Below are 18,637 nucleotides of genomic sequence, written 5' to 3'. Positions count from 1 at the left end.
CCTTAACGTTTTACTTTGTAGTTGACTAGTGTTCAATTGATATAAAGTTTAGACTGTGTTAATAGACCTTTTCTTTACCAAAGTTGAATTTCTTATTGATTTTTGGATTTTTCTTAATATATTTATATATGTCTAAAATAATCTATGAAAAGTATACCCCAAATAAAAGAATAATGGGAAAAGCAGGACACTTTTCAACATTAAATAGATTGGTCCAATTGAACAATAAAGGCGATTTGAGATACTTTTGTGCTCATAGCTTGAGAATTAAGCATGGTATGGCATATAGTCTTGGAATACGACTCTTCTATAAATGTATATATAATTATACACACACACGCGTGTTAGATATTTATATCATTTCTTACATATCTTTTAGTATAGTAATAAACGATTTCAACTTTTACCATCTTAGTAAACAGATAAATTGTGAAGGCCAAAATACTAATCAAATTTGTCATTGACTATACAAAGTCATGTGAGTGTAGCATCAAATGCTAATAATGACTTCTCATATTCATGGGTACTTAGAATTTTTTTGGGATTGAAATGAATGGTTCACATGAGGTGTTTATCAAGATATGAGTAGTTTTTGGAATCTATTAATTGTCCTTTCTTTCCTTTTTCTATTTCAATCTAAGCATCTACTTGAGAGTTGACCACATGGATGTTTTATTTCTTTATATATCATCAATGGGATGTGTTTTGAGGATTCCCTAATGGCCATGAATCTTTTCTTTCATATTTAAGTTCTTTTCCAGAACTATCAACTTCTAAATTGTATTCATTTGGTTTCTTAAGAGTTTTGAGATCATCATATGTTGCGGGGAGTGTTGGCTGGCCCAAGATCTTTCATAAAATCATTACGATTGTAAGTGATTTCGGACCAGGCTTCATCCCCCTCAACTTTTATGTGATTAGATGCAAGCACCATCTCTACGTACTTGGTTGAGAGGTTTGTACTTTATTATGTTTTGTATAATTTGACATTTTTGTTTCTTTAATTTGATTCTTATAAGGTGTTTCAATAGCATGAACATCAAAGTTAAATTCATAAAGACGATGTGGCGAGCGTCCTCAGGTATACAATCTTCGATAAAGTAAAGTCATGCTATATCATTTTCTACATTATGGTATGTGCTTAAATTCGTGGTTGGAGACGAACTAAAAGCTTTAACTTGACTAGTAAAAACTAAAAAGGCTCATTTGGTCATTGATTTTAAAAATCGAAGGGTATTCCTTTCAATCAGAGAGCAGAAGGAATAACCAAGTCATCAACGAACCAAATGATTGATTCACTAAATATCTCGTCCAACAAGCCCTTGCCATTCTAACATGCGGATTAGAACAAGACTTAAAACAAGCCTTCATGCCTTATAACTGGAAACAATGTATTGTGTTCATGCAGATGAAAAAAGATTTAAGTTCATGATTATAGTTCATTTGCATATATTAAGCACAAAAAAATTACTCCTATTTTAGTATTTTCTACAATAACCTAAAAGGAAACTAAATATATATAGTAGCGTTGATGTTATTGCTTCACTAGCATAATTAGTGGTCCTTAGATAAGCCAATAGCGTAGGCAAACACGAACATTAGCCAGCATATATAAAAGACTATAAGAGTTGAATTATGTTATTTATGTTGGGAAATCGTTCCTATCTTAAAAATAAATACAATATGAAATAGAAAAAACAAACACTATTTGAAAGGAATGTTGATTACAATACAAAATACGAAGAAAATGGGAAAAAAACAAAAAAAAAGTTTCTTGTTCAGTTGTTTGACACGGTTCCATTAAAAGTATTTAACATATCTTACTAGAACATGTAAGAATAAATATATGAATATATATATTTATGTGTGGCTATCATTATCATTTATATAATAATAGATCAAAATTAATTAAATCATACTTTATTAATAATTAGCTAGATAATTGTTAATGGACCATATTATCATTACTTGCTAATTAAGGGTTTCCCCTTGGGTGTATATAAATATATGGAAGAGATTAATTAACATCATAATAGGAAAAACCTAACTCTCACATCAAGAAATTCGTGACCCCTATCTCCCCATAATTCGGTTTCTTAAGAACCCTAATCCCCATCACTAATATACATCCTAAAGGGGAACTCGGTCAAGCTGACAATCATGTCGTCTACATCTTTCTCCGGGCGGTTACTACTTTCCCTACTGTAACAGGTATGTTTTACTTAAGAGTTTATCATAACATTCATGTTTTCTATTACATACGTGAAGAACTGATCAACATGTGGTATCAGAGCGATGTTGATTAATTAGTTCTTTATGTTTTCCCTAAATCTGGATCTAAACCGGAAGACATGAACTAAAATCTGATAAACCCGAATTCTGTTTTTTATTATCATTAAATTCTTATGAACTTATTGAAATCTGGTTATATATAAACTATTTAAAAACAATGTTATAACCAATTTCACATTAAAAACCTATTAAAAACTTTATGGTTTTTCGGTGGTGTTCTTCGTGTTCATCATGAGTTTTTCGAAAAATATTACATATTTTGGTTAAGATTCAGATTATGATTGTGTTTTTCCTAAAATAATTGAATAAACATATCTTCAATGATTTTAAATTTTGAATAATTATGGAATCTATAAATTTCAAAATTAATACAAATCTTGGAGATAAAATTAATCCCTAAAGAATTTGAACCAAAATATTATTACCCTAAATAATTTGGATTTGAGTGTTCAACGAAATCTTGGTTAAAACCGAAGATCTCATTATAACCGAAATCTTGGTTAAAACCGAGATCTCATTAAAACCAAAATCTTGGTTAAAACCGAGATCTAATTAATAAAACCGAGATCTCATTAAAAAAAACCAAGATCTCATAAAACCGAAAACTCAAGGGATAACCGAGAACTCATAATTTTCGAGATCTCCTAAAACCGAAAACTCAAGTGTTAACCGAGAACTCACAATTTTCGAGATCTCATAAAACCGAAAACACGATTTGCTATTAGTTAATTAATGTTTTGTAAGACACTTATATATATATATATATATATATATATATATATATATATATATATATATATATATATATATATATTGATTGATTTTACAAAGCATAGAAAGGCTTAAACTTGAATAAACTGTTGATGTAAACTTCTGCCCAAAGGTAATGCATACATCTAGCATATCATTCAAGTCTTAATACAAGCCGTGTTAGTTTAGCATAACATAAGTTAAATGTATCGCTTCTGCCCAAAGGTGATGAGTTACATTTAATTCAAGCAAAACTAACTCGTGCATAATTAAAATGATTGTTTCACTTCTGCCCAAAGGTGATGTGTTACAATTGTTTTGCACATATACTTAAATAAAATTTAATTCTGCCCAAAGGTGATTTATTTTTTATTTAAGTAGAACTTTTAATTTAAGTTGTCTATTAGTTTGATGTTAATAATAGACATATCACATCTTCAACAAAATATAATGATCCTCACAATTAATGATCCTTTATTAATCTAATGATCATTTTAATTAATCTATCTTACTTTGAATATCCCATTACATTACTCACTATAATTTTCTTCCTAGAAATTACTCTCATTCAAATCATCCACTCTAATTTCAAACTCAATATGTTTTGCCTCATAAAGAGTTTATTAACTTTTAGCTCTTCTCATTTTTATTATTTCTCAAAACATTACCATCAAATTGCTCCTTCTAATAATAGTAATAAAGAAGAAACCTAGAGCATGATAAATGAGATGAGTCAAACACAATGTCTCTTATGATAATTAATAAACTCATGCTATCAAATAGAGTTATTCTAGATTTAGTTTTCCCTAAAACTAATCTAATATCTAGAAAATAATCAAAATAACTCCTAAGATGCATGCATTTCTTCTAAATTCTAACTATAAGGTTAAATGGCATTATTGAATACATCATAATGTACAATATCATGACATGACCCATAAAATTCAGGGCTTACACATGAAAATAAGTATAATTTTTCCAGTACATTATACACTAAATTTTTCAATAGTACAATTTGATGCCTTAAGAATCAACTATAACACTCAGAAGTACCAAAGGAAAATGAGTGTGTTGATTAGCAACATATGTACAAGAAAAGAAATATCTAGTATTGGAAAATAAGATGTTATTCAACTCACCACCACTAAAACCTAAAAAAGGACAATTCTAAGGTTCATAGACAAAATACAAGTATAACTTCTAGTTTTAAGTTCTCTAAAGAGAAGCCTCACTGCATATATATGTCATTTTACTAGGCATAAGCAATGAGATTTTCCATAATTTAAAAGAACTGTTAGCTAAAATCAGTAGTCACATATTCATGATATTTAAGTCTGCTAATTCTACATTCCAATTAACACATGATAGGTTGATTTTAGTTCTTTATATGTTTCCTTACTAAAAATCAACGAATAACTAACATGAGTGTCGGTGACAAAATTAAATGTTCAAGTTATCATAAACCATAATAAACTGTTCTAGTTATGCTTTAGAATACCTTATAAATTCTGGTGTTTAATCAGAATTTAGTATCAATACTTAAGCTACGTTATGACAGTTGTGAGGTTTGCATAGCCAACATAAAGTCACTCTTACATTAAACTCTCATATTATTTGTTATCGATATTTGGATTGAAATTTTTTAGAACTAGATGATACTATATACTTTCACAACTTTTGTTATCCTGAAAATTAAAATTTTAACAAAAGATAATGAGATCAATAAAAGTCATCCATTGAAACCAAAATTTCATGAGAAATCATGACATGGTTGATGAGGATGATTTTTCATATAATCTCATTCTAAGTGATTTTAAAATCATGTGTTAAATGCCATAACAATAATACTAGGCTTAAGGAATAAACATGGGTCCACCCAAAGTTATATTTCACTGACATTCGTAGAACTTATTCCAAATGGAATATTCAGACATAAGTTGTCATTTAACGACTATTTACTTGTATATAATCTGACTTCTATGGTCCACGGTCTTAAAGAGATCCATTCATATATACTTAACATGCTTCCTTCTAAATATGTCCCTAAGTTTCTTATGACATATGGACGTTAAGGAAATCAAACCAAGTCTAGTATATGAATGAAATGTTCCTACGTCACGTACATCATTGAAACTTCTCATGTAGTTTTCAAAAAGATTCGAAGATCAGTGGGAGCATTAAGTGTCTTAATCATAACTTGTAAGATTTGCAAGAGATGGGGGGTGAAAATTTGGTATTAGCTAAATTACACCTCTTGTACAAGACATTGCTCTAACACAAAATTGTTTTATCATAACTTATCTCCTTAGAATTCAACAATACTCTTACAAAAGTTTCATTGATACTTAAATATGGGCATAATCAGATTTCTTATCATAACTAAAGTAATCCTCAAAACAAGAGAAACTACAACGACTAGTTTCTCCATTAGAATCTATTGGTCTTTAAATATTGACCCTAAGCATGCTAATTTCCTAAAGGTTTCTAAGGTCAGTGGGAGCAGTAAAAGTCCTTAAAATGACTAATCAGAAGTACAAGAGGAGGGGGGAAAAGAGTCATTAAATTTTACTCCAAATTTAACTCCGATTACACCTCTTGTACACTATACTGCACCAACTTTTACACACTTAGAATCCTGAAAATGATAGCAACCTAAACAAGAGCTAATTCATAAAAACTGAAACTTCTAAAAAACCCAATAATTAACTCAGGAGGTCATCTTGGTTTTAAAAACCTACTAACTTTGATGATTATATAACCTCCTTAACTAAAGTTGAAATGGATGATGAAAAGTTTACTGATCCTACATTTTCTAATTAAACCATTAATATCAATCAATCTTCTGAATGGAATAAAACTCTTATTAGATATATAAATTAAATTCTATAAGTCAGAATAACGTTTGGGATTTGGTTGAAGCACCTAAGAGTGTTCATAACTAAACTAAATCCTAATACAAACGTTAAGACACTAAGAAGCACGATTGATTATTAAAGGTTATATTCAAGAGGGAATAAATCATCAAAGAATCTTTCCCATATTACAAAAGATTTCTTTGAGGATCATCATTGTTGTTCAAGTAGCTTATAATATTTAAGAGCTACATTACATGAACATTTAAACAACTTTTCCTAACAATTGGCTTGCATATTTACATGTTCATAAAGCAACTTGAAGTTCTAAACTGAAGGTCAAATAACACTTAGTCCTGTAAGTCAATATATTCCATTTATGGGTTAATGCAAACATTAGAAATGTGATGAAACCTTTATACAATAGTTTTCATCAACAACTAAGTGGATCAATGTACCTACCTCAAGATGAGTGGGAGCAACTAAAAACAAACTTGTCCTTATATAGATGACATTCTTTTGACAAGCATATGTTACATAAGTCTAAGTATTGTTTGTACATACTTTGATACGATAAATCTCAAGAGATATCTCTTACGTGATAGATATCATAATATACTGAGATAGACCCGAAGGGACATTATTTTTGTTCTATAAGTATTAACTTAAAAGGGTCCTTGTGCATGTAACACACAATAACGCTCTCCTTTAGAGGATAATATGATTACTGAGATTATTTCCTTATGCTTCATTAAGTAGAAGCCTTATATAGGTACAAGTCTATACTCGTTCAGATATTACTTTAATTGCAATACACTAGATATGTCTAGATTAATGTGAAGCATCTAAAAGAGTATTAAAATATATTTAAAAGGAAACGAGGGACTACAATTTAAAAGAATAAGTGAGAATTAAAACCGGTTAATTACTCTAAACTTCGTCATAAAAAAAATAAGAAAATGTAATTTTGGGATATATTTTCTATCTCATGGAGGAGTCATAATAAACTGATAACAACAATATAAATTTTAATGACATAATATGTTGATTAAATCTCAACGCAATTGTCAATAAATGTTGTTGAAAATTTATCATTGGACTCATAAGTTTATTAACTCCATATAAATTATGTATTGAAGACTTATTGTGATAAAGTCAGTTACCATGTTTTCTCAAACAGTGACAGTTCGAGAGGTGCTGCATTAAATTTCGATATGAAATAAATTATTCGTTTATGAACGAATTTGAGGAAATTAAATTCTCATATAGAATACATTCATGATATGCTTAAGGATCCTATAACTGAAGGTCTATTACCCATAAGTCTTATGAAAGCGCTTATAATAAAGACGAGATTATTTATGACCATGTATAACAGTATATCGTTATATGAATGACCAATTATTATTGACTAATATTAATTTTCCTCATCAGTTTTGATTTTGTTTGTCTCTTAATATGTTCTGCATGCGTAATGACATATAGACAAATTAATATACAAATCAAATATTTGAAGGGCTTACTTATAAAATTTTGATCATAACTACTTAGGTTTTAAACAAGGATTGCAGTATGATTAATGAGGGTCTTGAGCTGATGTTCAATTCAATGACTGTATTCTCTGCTCCAGTTTGAGTTTAAAGCTAAAATGAGTGTTAAAATCTGCAGACTAATCTAATACTCATAATAAATGATTATTCGGCCAAGTGGGAGAATGTAAGAATAAATATATAGATATATATATTTATGTGTGGCTATCATTATCATTTATATAATAATAGATAAAAATTAATTAAATCATACCTTATTAATAATTAGCTAGATAATTGTTGATGGACCATATTACCATTACTTGCTAATTAAGGGTTTCCCCTTGGGTGTATATAAATATATGGAAGAGATTAATTAACATCATAATAAGAAAAACCTAACTCTCACATCAAGAAATTCGTGACCCCTATCTCTCCATAATTCGGTTTCTTAAGAACCCTAATCCCCATCACTAATATACATCCTAAAGGGGAACTCGGTCAAGCTGACAATCATGTCGTCTACATCTTTCTCCGGGCGGTTACTACTTTCCCTACTGTAACAGGTATGTTTTACTTAAGGGTTTATTATAACATTCATGTTTTCTATTACATACGTGAAGAACTGATCAACAGAACATGTATGTCTTCCAGAATATAACAAAAAGTAGTGGTACTGCCGGTGTAGATCATGAGCCTGAATTGCACCATCAATCTTGTTGAAAAAATGTATGTGCATTCAAATGTTCTTATTGGGATTGGGAATATATATAGTCTCTCAGGATGTTGTATTGGTCTATCAAGCCTTAGTTATATATTCGAAGAAACGGCTCTACTTAATAAATAAGTAAATGTTGTGACATATCATTAGGTTGGTTGGTTGGATGACCGTCGATCCACAAGGGATTCGCTATATACATGGATTTCAACCTTATCTTTTGAATCACACGAAACAAAAGACAATCTCTTTATCATCTATAGAATAAAAAATACAAAGCTCTAATCAACAATCCAACCGAGTTAACCTGTTTAGATGCATTGCTGAAAGAGCTTTGGGGCAGAACAACTTCTACTCCAACTTTTTGGTGTCATAATCTTGATGCAACCTACTTCGCTACTAATCCAGTCCTTCATGCAAGAGCATAGCACGTTGAAGTTGATTTTCACTTTGTTTGTGAAAAAGTTACACAAAGCAAACTACGAGTACAATTCATTTCCAATGAAAATCAAACATCAGACATCTTCATAAACCCGCTCCTACACATAGAGTTTAATTGTGCTAGACTAGCAATGTTGGAGGTTACTTTATGTAAATATGGGGTATGTATCTAACTCTTGATCATATAAACCTAATTACAGTTATCAATTCAATTTACACATTTACACCTTAATTAGACACACCTAAAAGTTTAAAATAGCAAAACCGAACTTGATCTAACTTATAAAACGAATATTGTACCGAAGGAATTTCGGTATTTTACATTTTTGTTCTACTACACAAGACACCATTTTTTTTTCTTTTGCTTCACCTAATATGGCATTCATAAAACCATAGTGCCAAAAATATTAAGCCCCATGTTGGGTGTACTCTATCTTCCGTTTTTGTGAAATATTTCTTTTGTATTTTTTATGCTCACAAAATAGACCAGGCCCAAGTTGACTTGGGCTAAAGAAGCAGTACACCATGTCTGACCATGACCCAAGTTGATTTGGGCTAAAGAGCAGTACACCAATACCATGACCGATCAATTAAACCTAAATTTTGGGCCCAGTCATTTATTTCTCCCTTTATATATCCTTATACAGCAAAAGGATAAATTTCGTATCCAATTGAAGATAAACTTGTTAATCATTGATTATATTTAAAATATTTTGTATCGCGTTGTTCATAGCGTGCGACTATTTACTATGGCTTGCGTTCTGCTTCTACGACACGGTTTAAAGGGTTGGTCATCGATCATGCTTCACTCTCTCTCTCTCTCTCTCTCTCTCTCTTCATGTATAATGACATTTAAATTACTCTATGGTTTTTATTATACCCAGATTTAGGTGATAAGAAAATTTAAAAACATGATCTGCTAATGCGAGATCCTAAACTCCACTCATATTTGTTAATTACATCAATAGCGTAATTACGCTATGGCACACAGTGTAATAAAATTACCATACAGTGTAATAAAATTGTTTAACATGTTAGTATCGTAGTAATGCGATTTGCGTAATTACCAAATTAGCATCACGCGCTTCTCCTCCTTCGATTCCCACGCTTTGCATGATAATTCATTTTTATATTTGATACTAATGTTACATATAAATATATATTTACATATAACGTAAATGCATGTTTTGATACAAACTTCGATTGAAAAATAGTTTCATTTCATACAATATAAGTGTGTTGTGATTCTTATTTAAAAAAATTGACGTGACGTATAAATTAATTTAGCAACCATTGTTGACGAAAGTTATCAGGTGGTCCACTTGTAGAAATTAAGAACCACAAACAGGGACGGATTTATTTAATTGAGTACCGGGTCAAGCGAACCAGGTGTTTTTCGAACCGTAGTGGAGCATTTAATAGCGACTTTTTTAGCGAACCAGGTGTTTTTCGAACCGTAGTGGAGCATTTACTTGACCCGAACCGTTAAACCAATCCGAATTGTCAACCCGACCCAATTTTTTTATACGCGTTCTTATATATTTAGAGCATCTTAAAATAGCGAACCAGATAAAAAAAAATTCTAAATCCGTCACTGACCACAAATAGCTACACTTACTGATACTTTGTGGTCGATTTATCAACTTCCAAAAGTTCAAGTGTTAATACAAAAATTAGCCCCTGTTTCCCTCAATGATGCATGCACCCATGACTCCGTGAGTGTATAAATAAACATCTCGATCAAACCATAAAATTTAACAACTCATCTTCTCTCAACTCACCGCCGATGACAACCACTACTCTACACCACCACCTCTCCGCCGACGAGACCGCTCCGACACAAATACCTACACCAACACCACCGATAGTTACGTCGCGAAAAGAGTTTCACTATCGTGGCGTCAGAAAGAGGCCGTGGGGACGTTACGCCGCAGAGATTTGTGATCCGCGCAAGAAGACTCGGCGTTGGCTCGGCACGTTTGCCACCGCAGAGGAGGCCGCGTTAGCATACGACATGGCAGCCTTCAAATTACGCGGTGCAAAGGCCAAGATGAATTTCGGCCTTACCGCATTTTCACCGCGGGTAGTTGAGAAGAAAGATGGTTATAATAACTTTCCTGCAGAAGGTGATTTGGTTATAAACTTAGGTTATGATCAAAACCAATTGGTAGGTGATCATGTGGTGAATGATGAGGATTCAACATTAAAGACGTCGAAGAAACCATTTCTGTTTGATTTAAACCTGCCTGCGACGTTTTAGTAACTTCATTCCTATGATTCCATGTAATATTATATTGATTAATAGTTAAACACTAATATATCCTAATTAAGCTTACAAGCATCGAACTAATGATCATGTCACATGATGAAAAAAGGATTGGGCCAAGAAAGTTGAGGGTAGCACGGCTATCTTAACCTATACTAGATGTGCCCCTGATCACAGTTAGCTACTATTGGACAAATGGACGGTTTCGAACACAACAAAACCAAATTGTGTCGCTCATTAATTTCATGAATATGCACAAACAAATAATAATACATAAACAAAAACAAACGAATAAATGGACATAAATTCAGGGCCATCTTTAGGCATGTGTGCAGGCGCACAAGGCTCACTAACCCAAGAGTGCGTATTTTTTCAAAAGTTACAAGTCTCCATAGAAGATCATCATATTGTTGCCCACCCCGCCCCTCACAGGGCCGGCCATGGCCTCCATCAAGAGCTGAGAAATTGGGTACCTATTTAGACACGATATATAAGACGTGTTTAGTAAAAAAAAAATGCACTATATAATTTTATACTAATTGGTCAGAGTTCATTATTTCTCCTTCTTTATACATAAAAACATATAACCGTCATGCTCATAACCACCAAAAAACCCGAATATTAAACGAGTTGTTTTCACGTTTAATATTTATATTAATCCCATCGTCTCTAATCTGTTAAACATGATAAGACACGATTTGCCAATCAACTCCATGTGTATCTTTATATCATATTACCATTTGTTTGGAAAACACACCTTAAATGAGCTTTTATCATTTATTATATCTAATAAAATTCATGACAGAAACTATTTATGCAAAAATCCAAATGAATAAGTCTTGTATTTATTATTTATTTAGTTATTTTTAGTTGATTATTCATTATAGTTATAAAGTTATATATGCCACCTTAATGTCAACCAAACCGCGTTTTGTTCCCACTACCCCAGCATTTTCCACAAATCAAAATAATATATAATATTAAAACTCAAATATGGGATGATAAACATGTTTAAAACATTAATTTAAAAATGCTTTTAATTTCTTTTTTAAAGACTAATTTTAATCACTAACATGTCACTTGTCCATTACATAATTATAAATAAAATTCTATCACGCCTTACGTCATAAAGCAATTCTAACAAGTAACAAGATTCCTTAAAACAAATAGATTTTTTTCATTAAATAAAACCGACGTAACGATGATAACGATGATGGTGGTGGTGATGGTAAAAAAAACCCTATAATTTATGGTTTCTTATATACGGTCGATTATAATTTAACATAGTTGAGTACACATGACATGTATGTCCTGATTCCAGGAATCAAGGGACAGTCTTAGTCATACAAATAATTAATACAGTTTAACAAAATTCTAAGTTGATAAAATGTAGAGTAACATTTTTATAATAACAAATTTGTATGTATAATATAAGCATAGTTTAAGGGAAAAAAACAGATTGCACTTACATAATTGTATGAAAATTGGCTTTAATTTACGTCACTGGGATCAAGTGATGGTCGAGTTATGTTCTCTACTTATAAATCATAAATAACCCATTGCTTGTGTGCCTAAGCCTTCAATGATGGATTGTATAGTCACCTCCTCATTATTGAAAACCTTGTTAGCATGTGCTTTTTAAATGCACCAGCGTGTTGCCCTTAATTAGTGTTGCCCGATAATCTTCTTTCCCCTTTTAGATAAACTTGTGAGCATCCATGATATTATATGTAAAAGGCGCTAATAATTGTTCAATCTTACACTAATTACGGACCAAACCATATTTGCAAGTTCACATGATACCAAGAGGTGTTCATCCGTCTCATCTTCTGTTTCGCATAAAGAGCAAAGACTTGAAGGGGCGTGAACAATTCTCCGCCAATCTTGAAGGGATGCTCTCCTTATAAGCCCGTCGTCGGTTGATTGCATTAACCTTGATAGGCACCCAATTATTCCATTCGTATTGATTATCCATCGTGTTGTTTGAGTGATGATCCATCGCATATTGAATAGACTTGACCGAGAACCCTTGACCTTCATCCAATTTCCACTCCCAAGAGCACATGTGCATGTTAACATTACATTAATATTGAAAAGATTTTGACATACTGCCACTCTACCTTTTCATCCTACGAATCTGGAAGTCTTAGTCGTAATAAGTTCGATACTGAGATGTCACATATGTTCACAATCGAGTTGGAAACAACTTCTTGTTTCTTTCTTATTAAAGTGAAAATTCTCGATAATCTTTCACAATGAGGTTCGTCACCAATCCAAAAATCGAGCCATAGCCTAATTTGATTTCCATTCCCAACGGATACCCGAATCATTGAATTCACTTTCAGATCATGTGTATTTAAAGTCCGAGCGTTTTTCATGATGTTAAGGGATGACACTCATGTTCTTTGGCTGTGGTGCCGGGTCTGTATAGCTTTCCACCTTGAAATACTTTGCCATACCGAATCTGTGTACGCTTAATTAGCTATGGAGTTTTCATCTCCTCCACGGTAAACTAAGCCAAAAACGCGGTGACCATTTAAGAGGTAGACCATTCCTAATAAACTATTTATTAGGATCTCTCATGTCCATGGCTGATGTGGGATTCGTCTAAGGTGTTACACATGTCCATGGCTGATGTGGGATTCGTCTAAGGTGTTACAATTGGTCAATTAATATTCTCCATATCGTTACAATTGTAATCCGGCTCATCATCCGCTAGACCATCTTCTAGAACCTGAGCGTTGTCCAGTTTGAAAACCTGAGCGTTGTACGGTTCGCCAACCAAATTGTTGTCCGGCTCGATAACCAGAGTGTTTTCTATTATATCCTGTGGTGGCATTTTCAAAACTGAAAAATGTTACCGTGTTGGTTATTCCGGTTGTTTGCGGCCATTTACTTTTTCAAAGAGATTAACTTATTAAGAGAGATTTTTTTTTTTTTATCAAAGGTGGTCACCCTACTTTCCAATTTACAATAAGTTTGTTTTTATCTTTTATGTTGATCATAAGTTGGTCAAATTTTATAAATAGTCTTGCCCATTTATATTACCTATCTTCTACGGCCATTGTTACTATTTTGGTCATAAGTTTGGTCTAAATTTATAAATAACCGTGCCTCGGGTCTAATTTATTAATTTTGTTATGAATGAGGTTGCTTTGACTTGGTATAAATTAACTTGTTTATCAATTTGACGATAAAGCAGTGACAACGAAATCAGCTTTCCGAGTGTTCTTCGAGGCCGCTTCGAGCGATTGCAAATTCTACATCGTGTTTCATTAATTTCCTGAGCAAGGGTTTGCACCAACATTCAAGATGACAGTGATGGTATATAGTGGAGGTGACTTTATTAGTGGAGGTGACTAATCTTATGTGTCTTTTTCCCTTTTGAGGAAAGAAATATGTTTTGGGGGGAAATATGTGAACTTATTATCATTAACCTTTATTATTTACTAGGTTTAGAGCCCATTTCACACACGCGATAATTCAAATTATAAAATCATAAATAAAATAAATAATTACATAACGTATATGAAAAAATGTATTACATCTGTATTTGTATCTATACAATGTGTACATAAATTGATTTTATTTATATCACAAAATGATTTTTTTAAATGAACTTAATAAAAAAATACCCGTGCAAAATCGTACCCGAGAATGCTTCTTTCTATTGAAAAATTCATTCTCGTTGTCATATATGTATAATTGAAATAATTTTGTTCGTAAACCAATTTCGAAAATAAAATTTTTATACGGTAGTAGTTCTAAGCACTCAGCCTAAATACAAAAGAGGCGTTACCTTTATTGATATATTTATTAATTTACCACCTATCAAAGGAAAGTATGATATTAAATTGTAGCAATGGATATTTTTCAAAAACTATGTTTTTCTGAGCTACACCATAAAAAAGATTTTGATAAGTTTTAGAGGGCTTCTTGACTTTTTCATAATGACAACACAAAAAATAACATGTTAACCCATTTGATTTTGTGAATATTTTGTTTCATTTTAGCATAGTTTTGCATGACATGCTTCTCATACAACGTTCTGATCACCATTGAAGGAAAAATTAATGTTAACATAAATATTTCAAATTTGATAAAAGTTAGAAGCATTGATAGGCATGAGGATGGCAAGTCGAAAGTGTTAGAAATCTTTTCTTAAATTTTAATAGTTGAGGGAAAAATAGTCAACTTGCCAAATCCCGAACCTTTTGATTATTTCAAAAAATGCCCTTAAAAATAAACTTGAAACTCGAATCATGTTTAAAATTCTAACTATCATACTTTTGACATTTTAAAGTCAACATTTTGAACCCATAACAAATTTGACGATAAATCTATTTGCATGCTCAAACTTTTAAAAATACTCAAAATTTTCATTTTTGACCCGTAACAAATTTTGACCTAAATGTAGTTAACTTGTACCAAACAATCTATTTACCAACTTTTGACCCATAAAATTAAATTTAACTTACACAAAAAACCTGAAACAGTTTTCATTTGAAAAAGATGATTTGTTGTTGATTTTTGGAATTCACCAAGTATTTTGAAATATATAGTAAAATAATATGTTAATATTTTTATTTACAAAAATATATAGATATTATATAAATATAGTGTAAAAGGAAAGTGAATAGTTATTGATTTATTACATATATTAGGGTATATTAGTTTTAAATGGAAAAAATTATAAGAATTAACCAAAACATGACAAGTGTCCACATTTATTTTACTTTATTAGAATATAGGTAGACTAGTGTAGTCTACTTTAATTTTCGTAAACTCATATTCCAACGTGTTTATGTTTGTTCTAGTAATTAACTGAACTAAAAGTTGTCTTTATGTCATTTTGTTTTATTAAATTAATGTATATAAACGAACTTAATTAGACTTTAATCTGAATACTTCTTTACTTTAAAAATACTAGATATACTTAAATCATATAATGTTATAATTTAATCTGTATATTACTGTGTAGTTTTAATGTCGTCTATGTGTGATAGTTATGTTCTTTTATATGTGTTTGTGTTTGTGCTTGTTTTTATTCGTTTACGACATTGATGAGCATACATATACAAACTTTGACACGTGTCTTTTCTTAATAAATGTATATGAATAAAAGAAATCTTTCTGTTTTTATTTGTTTATTCAGTTAAAAGGTAAACAGTAAATATAAACAAGCCTTATTCATGTTCTTTCGTCTGGGTTAGAATGCAACCAAATAATGACAACCATCTATTAACAAAGTTAAACTACACATTTGATGGGTTTTTCAACTTGTCTTGATATAAACATTATATTTTATTATAAAACTAGTCTCTAAAAAAAGTATATATTAAAAGATTACCAAACTAAATTAATAGGCAAATATATAAGCAAAGTTGATTTTTATATTTTTGATATATACCTTAATCTAGTATAAAATATTGAAAAGATAACTATTATTGGTTTTATTATATTTGACCTTACAAACACGCTCACTAACCAGGCGTGCGCCTGTGTGAATACAAACATTTTTACTCACCCCTTATTTATTTATTTATTTATTATTATTTATTAATACTGTTATAGAAAATTAGTTCTTGTGGTCCGGCTCAAACGGACCACATATATGTCTCTGGAGTTCTATGTTGACATCTGCGGGGTGTTGCATGACTTGGTATAATTAAGTTGGCCTGAGTGGAGAAGCATAATGGTGTCTTCAAATAGGCTACTAGGTGGTAGAATTTGAAAGTTGAAACCTTTGGAACAATGGCTTGAAACTTGTATGGCAGGTTTCTCATATTTGTGGCTGGTCCTAACTGTTGACGAAGGACTAGAAGCTAGAGGTGGTGACGTTAATTTTTGACTGGTTCTTAATTTGGTGAAACGTTGTGTAAAGGGTCGTTATAAACATGATAAGACTTTAGGCCTCCACTTCAATAAGATCGATCCAATTTTTTAAACTATGCAAAAACGTATTTAAGGTATATGAAATGTTGGAAAATTTTTGTGAAAAAAAACTATATATATATATATATATATATATATATATATATATATATATATATATATATATATATATATATATATATATATATATGTGTGTTTAAACTTTGAATTATTTTATTCAAGGTTGTTAGTCAGTTAGTCAAAACCATTAAAATGTCATTTAATTTGGTCAAAAAAAATTAAAGTTTTGGTTAATAGTTTCTTTAATTTGGTCAAAAAAATTAAAGTTTTGATTAATGATGGTTGAATGGTTTCAACTTTCTACTAGTATAAATACCAAGGGAGCTCCTTAGTTGTAGACACACAAAAAACACAAAATTAACACATTCTCTCTTTTATTTTCTCCAACTTTCTCTTTAAAAAATTCCAACATTCTTGATTATCTTCATCATTTTCTTTAAGGTACTATTCGGGTGTGCTAGAGCCCTCCCTGGCAGTACATATTGCTTAGGCCGTTGTACCCTGGGAAACAAAACGGGGAGAGACCCGGAATTTGTTTTAAGGGCCCCGTGTAAAACACAATTCTCGGCCACAAAGACTACGACACCATTCTTCTTCTACACCTTTCTTGCATTATTTTATTTCAATTGTATTGTAATTTTGATTTTTTCCGGCGTAATTCGTATTGTAATTTACTTGCTTTCCTAGATAGGTTTGATTCCTTGTATTGTAATCATTTTATTAAAAGTGTTTTACTTTTATACGCGAACGGTTTCCTACAATCTTAAAACAATTTTTTTAAAAATCACCGTTCGTGTATTCAAAACATTCTCGTGTGACTCAAACTAGTTTTGTTTCACGCGGTTGTGTTTTTAAAAAACATTTTTTTTTTCGTTTCTATTCAAATGAGCGACTTTGCGGAAACAGAAACTGGTTACAATTCGGATTTTTTAACGCTAAACTCTTGGAAAAACCCATTGTTCGGTCCCTTCGAAGTTGGACTTAGAACACCTTCGGTGGGTTAATTCGAGAGTTCGGATTAAAAAGTTTTGCGTAACTTTAATTTAGTAGGAGCGACCACTATTAATATTTCCGAAAAACTAACTTAGCATAGTTTATTTTTCAGAAAAAATGGCATCACCGTCATCGAGCAAGGTTACCGGTACACCTTTGTCCGTTATGGTAGGAGCGACTACCATGGCTAATCATGCTGAAAAACCCGTGAAGTTCTCGGGTTTGCACTTTAAACGGTGGCAACAGAAGTTGTTCTTCTATTTGACCATCTTGAACCTTGCGAGGTTCTTGTCACACCCCGACCAATGGCGGCGGAACATGCCGAGGTGTAACGATTGTCCATAAGCACATGACACTAATTAAAGTGACAGTATTTAATAAACTCATTTCATTTCACAACATCGAAAATGTCACATAACAATTATCCATAAAATAACCATAAACAAGATATCACAAAATAATGGCAAATTTGATATTGTTCATTTTTACTAATATCCTAAGGTCTTTGATGTCGTTTTCTTCACAATCATGAATCAACCAAGATGCAAACCTGCAACATTTCATAAAATAAAGTTTGTCAACACAAAGGTTGGTGAGCAATTCATAAGTTTAATCATATTAGTATATAATAAAGATAGCCACACAACTTGGATACGAAACGATAAATAAAAGTGGTAATTTGGATAAATAGATATCGCTAAACACATTAGCGACACCTATCTATAAGGGGATGCCAAATAGTCTAGGATTTTATAGTTATCGTTAATTGCATTACGTTAACGACACCTTGCTATAAGGGGATGCCAAATAGTCTAGGATTTTATAATTCCACCAACCAAAA

At 31.4% G+C, this 18,637-nt stretch overlaps 1 protein-coding gene across 1 annotated transcript; it reads left to right on the top strand.

Moving 5' to 3' along the window:
• The first annotated feature begins 10,368 nt into the window (after window positions 1-10,368).
• Window positions 10,369-10,842, top strand: LOC143532584 (ethylene-responsive transcription factor 9-like). Its single transcript, XM_077027602.1, has one exon. It carries the CDS (start codon window positions 10,369-10,371, stop codon window positions 10,840-10,842), a length of 474 nt encoding a protein of 157 aa, XP_076883717.1.
• Window positions 10,843-18,637: the final 7,795 nt, after the last annotated feature.

Source organism: Bidens hawaiensis, unplaced genomic scaffold, assembly GCF_021521415.1.
Source record: "Bidens hawaiensis isolate Kalapana, Puna unplaced genomic scaffold, B.hawaiensis_p1.1 tig00009479_1, whole genome shotgun sequence".
NCBI lineage: Eukaryota > Viridiplantae > Streptophyta > Magnoliopsida > Asterales > Asteraceae > Bidens > Bidens hawaiensis.
This window is presented reverse-complemented; position numbering and strand designations above follow the sequence as displayed.

What these genes read in the sequence shown, in the direction of transcription:
- LOC143532584 (XM_077027602.1), top strand. Translation starts at nt 10,369, where the DNA reads ATGACAACCACTACTCTACACCACCACCTCTCCGCCGACGAGACCGCT.